General features: G+C 39.1%; 1 protein-coding gene across 1 annotated transcript; it reads right to left on the bottom strand.

Annotated features, from left to right (window-relative positions):
• Positions 1-670: 670 nt before the first annotated feature.
• Positions 671-3,991, bottom strand: HOXC9 (homeobox C9). Its single transcript, XM_048831770.2, has 2 exons — positions 3,395-3,991; positions 671-1,697 (listed from the first exon to the last, which is right to left on the bottom strand). The coding sequence occupies exons 1-2, from the start codon at positions 3,930-3,932 to the stop codon at positions 1,453-1,455; spliced, it is 783 nt and encodes a 260-aa protein (XP_048687727.1). The 5' UTR covers positions 3,933-3,991; the 3' UTR covers positions 671-1,452.
• Between the last annotated feature and the right edge of the window lie 4,133 nt (positions 3,992-8,124).

Genomic DNA, 8,124 nt, shown 5'->3' with positions numbered 1-8,124 from the left:
AGAACCCTGCTCTCCTCATTTCATTAAAGAAAGGCACCTTATAACAAGTTTTGATGATTAAGCGTCCCTCGCTGATCATTTTTATACTTTCTCTCCCCCTCTTGTCTCTCACTGAGCAGCCTCTGAGCACCCATCAATTTATATCTCAAGCTAAAAATGCATTGTGACAGCCTGTTCTCGCCCATCTGGGCCACTTAAAATGGTCACAAACCACGACAACAACAGAAACTTCCTACCCATTTGAGACTGGTGGAATTGGTCTCTACCTACCACAGCAGACAATCCAGACCTCTGTACAGAAAGAAAGGGAGGCGGGAGGGTGAGGGAAAAAAAACAAACCTATTTCCTTGAGACCGAAAATTTCTCTCCCCACACACATTTTCTTGTTTTCTTTTTTCTTGCTTTTTTTTAAACATTCCTCCCCAATCGATTATATTTTATTTTGCAAAGTAACGTCCTCTGAGGTGCAAGGAGCTGAAGAAACCTACAAGTCTTGGCATCCCATTGATAATGCAGAGCAGTTGCTATATAGGCGGATGTCAGACAGAGGAATGTTGCCGCAAGCGCCCTTTCCCAGCATACATATTTAATCTTTTACATATACTTCGATTGCCTGGTCATAAATTACTACAATTAATTATCCAAACCTAAAAATTTATGGCACGTATAACCCTTACCTAAACGCATTTTATGATTATACTATTAAATACAAAATGTTGTGAGCGGAAACAGCGTCCTTTCTTTCCACCCATCTTCATTTGCTTCCTGTAATAAGGTATATTTCAAATTCCATTTCAACAGACTGCGATTTTATCAGTGCTAAATTCACTGGTACAAGGAGGGTGTCTCCTTTAAGAATCCCAACACAGCTTTGAATACCATTGCAAAATAAACTCTGTCTGTTTCTCAAGTGGAGTTTAAATAAAAGACACCTGCATGATAAGGGTTTTTTTTTTCCTTCTTTTTTTGTAACGTTAAGTATATATTTACATAGAGCTGTTCTACTATAGCAAACATAACAATATTACAGAACGGGTCTGAGACAGGAATAAAATACACAAATAAGTACACCAGACCAACACTATGACAGAACACTTTTGAGCCTTTTTTTCTCATTTTCTTTTGTACAAAATATGCACTCACAAAGTCATGAAATTAAAAAAATAAAACACTGGATAAGTTTAACTTACGAAATAAAATACTAAAAAAAAAAATTAAAAAAAAATTCAAGTACTTTTCTGTTTTGTTTTCCCGAAAAGGACAAAAAAAAATCATTTTATTTTAGTTGCATTTTATAAAAGCATGGTGCTCCCAAACGCTTGGCTGTGTTTAACTAAATCTAAACACTGATCAGCACATTCAAAGTCAGAAACATTTCGAACCAAAGAAACAGCTTTCCCTTCCTCCCTCCCTTCTCCTCCTTTCTCTTGCATTGATTTGACTTTGCCAACTTTACTGCTGTTCTTTATCGGTTTTTTCTTTATTCATTTTCTTCATTTTCATTCTCCTGTTCTGAAACCAGATTTTGACTTGGCGTTCAGTGAGATTAAGAACTCTGGCTACTTCGTACCTCCGGTCCCGTGTGAGGTACATATTGAATAAAAACTCTTTTTCCAGTTCCAGGGTCTGATACTTTGTATAAGGACATCTTTTCTTCCTTGTGGAACGTGCGTGAATCCAATTTGCGACGGGATTGCCTGGGAAAGAAGTTTTTTTTTAAAAAAAAAAATCATTAATTTCAACAGCTGGCTTCCCCTCTCCTCACACCCAGATTATTATTTTTCCAAAATAAACGTGTTTAATTAGGAAATTAGCAGGTAAATATTTTAAAGTAACCCTCAGAAGGCATTAATGTGTTTATTTTTGGAAGGGGGCCATTTCCTTTCCTTTTACTATTGCTCTCAGATAAAAGTTTCAGTAAATAAAACCGTAGCAATGGGTTTAAAATAATAATCATCCCCTAGCAGGAGTAATCTAAGAACATAGTCATAAAAAGTAAAAATTCCCACCATTTTATAGGCCCATAAACTCTCTTTACAACCTCTGCTCTCCAATACCTTCTCTATAACCATACTAGTCCTAGAATGACTAGCTTATTTTTTTTTAATATCTGGAGGATGCCACAGAATAAATTCATTGTCTCCAAAAATACAGTCTTCAAGCCTAAAAGACCTTTCTCTTTGCTGCCCCATCATCCCTACTTTGTTAGAACGAAAAAATTACACTGTTTTATCGTTAGAATCATCTCCTTGATCCAACTGTAGGCGTTTTATAGAGCCATCTACCAGCAAAGGAGAATGTTTTCCCTGATCCTACTACTTGTTTTATCACAGATCTACTTTATATAGTCATATATGGATACTTATCCCTATGTATGCATACATATAGAGATACATATGGGGATACACCGACACCCACAGACTCACCATTTATAATTTATAAATCACCATTTCATCAGATTGTTAGGCCAGAAGTCTTAATAAACACATGGCATGCTTGTGTATGTGTGTGTGTATGTGTGTGTGTGTGTGTGTGCGCGCATGTTTGTGTGTACAGGCATACACACTCACACAGACACAACTGGACGTTTATTCTAGTTCCACCAGATTTGAAATCACACTTTATTTTGCTCTCTGTGCATTGCCTCTATGCACACACTATACTGTCAGAAGCAACTGTCTGCATTTCAGAGACATATGGTCATTCTGAGATGAACATTTTAGAGTGGAAAAGACCGGTTACATCTGTAATGGTGCAAGGGGCTAATCAGATCCCCCATAGTGCTCAAGTTTTTGCACTAAAGAAGATGGGCTTTTTTTCAAGTGTTCAGTCCAATGTCCTGCCTAAAGCTGCTTTTCGATTTTATCACCCCATAGATTCTTTCTGCCTTTACCTCCCATAATCCACACTCCTTAACACTTTTCTCAGGGCAACCACCTTTCCGTTTATTCCCACATGTTGGGAGTATTTTATGAATAATTACATAGGTGGGTATTTTTAAAGACACGTATATACCTCTCTCTGTTTATTCCTGGGTGTTTTTCTCCCCTACCCCCACACCCAAATCACTGAATCAACTCTCAACTAGAAGGGACTCTTCTTGACTGAAAGGGGAAATATCTGAAAGGCAGGAGCTTTGGTGGGGAGGCTGGGTTATGAATATTTGACCAAAGAAACAAATAGATTCCCACCCCCCCCCCCACTCTCTTTTTTAAATAAAATGAAAATGAAACTACTTTGTCCTGAGATTAGACTAGGGGGATTTTTAAACCCGGGTCTTCCTGTATATCTGGAGTTTTAGGACAGGGCCCTCTAAGGTAATTTCATTTTATTGAGTACTGTACTAGAGGCTGTAATGCCTCCCCGGTTGTAAACAAGAATGACTTCAACTTACTAGGGTCTAATTCGTTCTTTTCTTCTTTGTGTTTGCTCGAAGCGACTGCCTCCGATTCCGGAGAGGGTATAGTCTGCGGAGTTCGGTCTCTGAGATCACCCGGGGATCCGTACATGTAATCCGGATAACTACGCCCGTCCACCGGGCCACATTCCGCCCTTCGGCCGGGGAAAGCGTCCGGCTTGAGCCCGTAATGCCTGCTGCTGGGTGGGAAGCCAGGGAAGGACACCGCGCCTGAGATGGGTTCCAACCAAGTGCGCATATACCTGGTGTCAGCCCCAATGTGAGGCTGGTGGGTATACGGATGGTAAACCACAGAAGACTGAGAATGCACGGGAGCCCATGAAGTAGTAAAAACGGCCGGTTTAGGGGCAAAACTGCAGGATGGAAAATCGGCACAGTCCGGTACTAATCCTGAAGGTCTAGCTGCTGCAGGGTGAGAGCCAGTGGCTGGGAACCTTGATGCCAAGAGCTCTTCATTTTCATGACTTATCAAGGAATCTACATAATAGTTGCTTATGGGACCAGAAGCCGACATGTTCCCCCCTCTTTTACATTCATAAGATTATTGTATGAACTGTATGTGTACTTTTTATCTTCTCATAGAACAATCAGGGCAGGTAATTATTTTTTCAGCCTTTCCCAGTTTGCTATTGGCTCTCAGCTCTCACGTGATTGTATTTACCCAAAAATACAGTGTGGATCAATCCGCAGGTCTTTTTTTTTTTTTTTTTTTAATAGAGACTGTGCGACCTGGCTTTTCATAAAACTCTTGAAATAATGCAGACATTAGAAGCAATGCCTCTTGCATTTCATTAGCCAGAGGTGGCTATGTCTGGCATAAAAAGCTGCCCTGCTAGTGAGCCTATAAGGTATGTGTGTGTAAGGTATCCCAGGCACTATTTCTTGACGTAATTTGTCTCTGTCTGTCCTTTCCTTCTGCAGCTTGTATTCCATAGTGGATACATTAAATTGAATATCAGTAAAAAGGGACTGGTTCAAAGTGTAATAGAGGTATGCTTCCCATCATACTTCAGTATCACCCAAGGAAGGATCTGATTTTAGGCTCTTTTAGCCTAAAAATAAATGGACTTTTTGTCATCTGTTACAGGGAAGTACAGTCGTCAAGCCTGCTTTAGGGCAAGAAATCTGTTGGTCACATCATGCATATCTATTTTTTAATAACTGTCTCCTGGAGTGGAAAGGATAAGCTTGTAAAACATGAGTGGGAAATAATAACACCACCACCACCCCCTCCCCAAAAAAGACAGCTTTTGCAGACCCTCTCTGAATTATTCGGCTAGTAGCCAAGGATGTTTTTATGTCCTTCAATAAAATTTTTACGAGGATCATTTGATTGTTCATAAATGTGTCGTTCATTAAATAAAACTGGAAGAGTGAGTTTCAGCTATAAGGCGTAGCTGGGAAAGGGGAAACCTTCTGAATATTTACAGCAAGCAACAATGTACACTTGACACTTATTAATATTATTATTTTAATGTATGGAAACTTTTTTTTTACCAAATCGATTGAAATAGCTTGGGTTCTGATTTTTGTTTTTAATTCTTAACATTCGGGCTGAATTTTGAAAGAAATAACCTTCCCTTCGTAGAGAAAGTCAGGTAGGTAAATAGATCACGCCCATTGGATTCTGAAAGAATGGAGTTAGTGGATTTCTCTGGAAGAGGAGGAAAAGAATAACCTACACAGAATAACCTCTCTTAAAAAATGTGGATTATCTCGTGCTGTGAAGGGCAATTCATAACTTCGAATTTCATAGTAACTGGAGTAGGATGAAGGTGAATGCTCAAAATTGTGCAAGAACAAGAAAAGTGGAGGCTCAGAAGGTTATGGTGGTTTCTCGCAGAGCGAGACAGATAGACAAGGAGAGATAGAGAAAGAGAGAAAGACAGGGGCATATGCCCGTTAGTGATGCAGTATGCACCAGTGACATACATTATGGACAGTGTATGTAAGTCCCCTGAACACACATGACATGAATGCTTTTCCCCCCAGTATGTAACATAGGAAATTCGAGCATGAAGAAAAAGCAGATGGCTACAGATACATGCCTAAATATGCATTAATATGTGATGTTGCTAAAAAAGCCCCCAGCCCCTAGAAACTTACAGCCCATGTTTCAGCTGAGAAAAGAGTAAGACTGCATCTTAATTTCAAAGTTCTTAGTAAATATGCACGAGTCTGTCCTAGTTTCTGTTAGAAATGTATTTAATTCTATCAAGGGACTACTTTAAATAGAAATTGATGTCTGTGTGTGTATGAAAATCCAAATTCGGACAGAGCCTATGAAATCTGAAGTCATCTTCTCGTTCCCTCTCAGAATTTATTCTCATTCCGTTTTAGATGCTATGTTTTATGTGAGTCCTTAAAGGGAAATATTCCTACAGGAGTATAATGTCCCCTTTGGCCTCTATTGAGTTCAATTTATTTGTCAATCAAAAGTCTCTAGTGACGGTTGTTTTTCTGTTCATGGGGGGAAAATTATACTCATCATTCTTTCTCTATTTCCATTTTTGTTAAATACTCACTATGGAAGATTGCTAAGATGCTGTGATGTAAAAACGTGGAGGTGTAAAGGAATCTTGTATTTGGTACATGGATGAATTATTGTAAATGGAGCCTTACAAAAGAATGGTTGTCTTTGGACATATATGCAGAAAGTGGCGGGGGGGCTTTATATACAGAGGAACAGATAGAGAAGAACAGTGAGTGCAAAGGAGGACTGGTGAAAAAAATTATAGGGAAAAATGACAAAATATACAAGATATGAAATACATAACGAGCAGGGATTATAAAAACACAGGGTTTCAATAAGTAAAACCAGTTCTTGTAACCTTAACACAAGCAGACAAGGTCACTAATTTAGTTGTGAATGGTGCATTTTTGATGTTACACAAAGGAAAACATTGCTGGCCAAGATTTCTTTTATTTACGCGGAAACTTTCATTAAATAGAATTGTTTACTCTCCATAGGGCTGCAAAGGGTTTGGTTTTTTTTAAATAATCATAACGTTTGCAATACCAGCCTATTTCATTCAAGGAGCAGCATGCTTTGAGAAATTACCCAGTTCAAACAAGAGAGAGGCAGCTCATCTTAAAGTAAAATAAAAACAGGGCTTAGCATAATATTATCAGAACATTTAGCTGTGTAATTGCATAACAAAACTCTGAGTCTGCAGGGAAGTAAAATAATGTTCATTTATGTTTCTGTCTCCATCAAACCTTCTACGTGGATAAGCGTAAGGTTTCATGAATAAAGTCGAGTAGCAATGCAGGGCAAATAAATACATATTTTGAAATATACTTATTTTAGGGAGTAGTCTTTCCAACCGGAGGTGAACGTTAGAATTAAAATCTGGTTTGCTACACAGTCAATACCAGCAAGGTTATCTTGCAACATTTGTGAACGGTCTAGCTAGACTCTGAGCAGATATGATCCTGTTTCCATAAAGATCTCGCTACTTGTTTAATGGAAGATTACCTCTACTGAAATGATGCTGAACGATCATTTCTCATGTAGGCTGTCTAATATCTCTTCCTCCTCCACTCCCCATTATTCTGAAAGCAAAAATTTCTTTGCATTTAACAAAACCAACACATCACTGCAAAATATAAACAATATCAAATCGGGGGGGGGGGTGGATTTGTAACTGTGACGTTAAAAAAAGCAAACGCCATTGTTTATTTTATTGATCACCGTCTTGACACATTTAGTTTTGACACCTCTTGGAGCGAAATTATTTCCAGTGACTTTGGTCGTGTGTCTGTCTCTCTCTCTCTCTGTGTGTGAATCAGATAAGCTTGTGCAGTTTTCAGAAATCCATTCTTTCTCTGTTTTGATTGCACATAACTGCAGACCCTTATTCCCTCAGTCTTGTAGTTTCGCTTTGATAATCTTTCTCTGATTTCAAGAAGATGCAAAAAAATCCTAGGGCCGTGTCTTTTCAGCTCTGTGATACTGCGATTTAAGAAAAAAAAAAAAACAGAAACAAAACCAAAAACTTTACAAACTAGCGGTATCAAAGGCTAGTTTGGAGTCCCACAGCAATTGGAAGTAAATAAATAAATAAATCCCACCACCTCCTTGTGGCAATTCAAGGCCTGAAGAACACTAGGCAGCTCTCCACACAGGGTCTCCCGTGCAGCTGTACGGATTTGCACCCTGAAGCTGTGTGGAAGATGAAAGCGGTGCTCTTTATAAACAGCAATAGCAACTCTCTGTGGCTACCAGAGGAAGACATTCAAGAAGGGGTTTGATCGACAAACTCCAGTGAGGGTCTTGGGATTAGCAGACAACACTCTACCCTTGACAGGCAGACAAACAGCGACTCCAAAAACGCATTCCCCGCTTCCACTTGGTTCAATTAACACTGTCAAGTTCGTATTAATAATCTACTTTTCCCTGCACACACACACACACACACGCACACACACACACACACACACACACACCCTGCATCGAAGCAATCTGAAGCCGTGCTGTGTTATCTCTTCATAAACAAAACGAAACTAACCATACAGACAGCACAAATTTACACACCAGCAGTGACTATCGCTTTGATTTTAATCCCTAAGCAGAATAAAGTTCATCCCCCACCCCACATCTCTTTCTCTTGTTATATTTTTTCCTTGTCCTTCGTTCCTTTCGCCTCTCCTCTGCCTCCCCAATTTTTTTCTTTCTTTTGTTCTTTTACACCCTCCCCCTTTCT

This window comes from Caretta caretta, chromosome 20, assembly GCF_965140235.1.
Source record: "Caretta caretta isolate rCarCar2 chromosome 20, rCarCar1.hap1, whole genome shotgun sequence".
NCBI lineage: Eukaryota > Metazoa > Chordata > Testudines > Cheloniidae > Caretta > Caretta caretta.
This window is presented reverse-complemented; position numbering and strand designations above follow the sequence as displayed.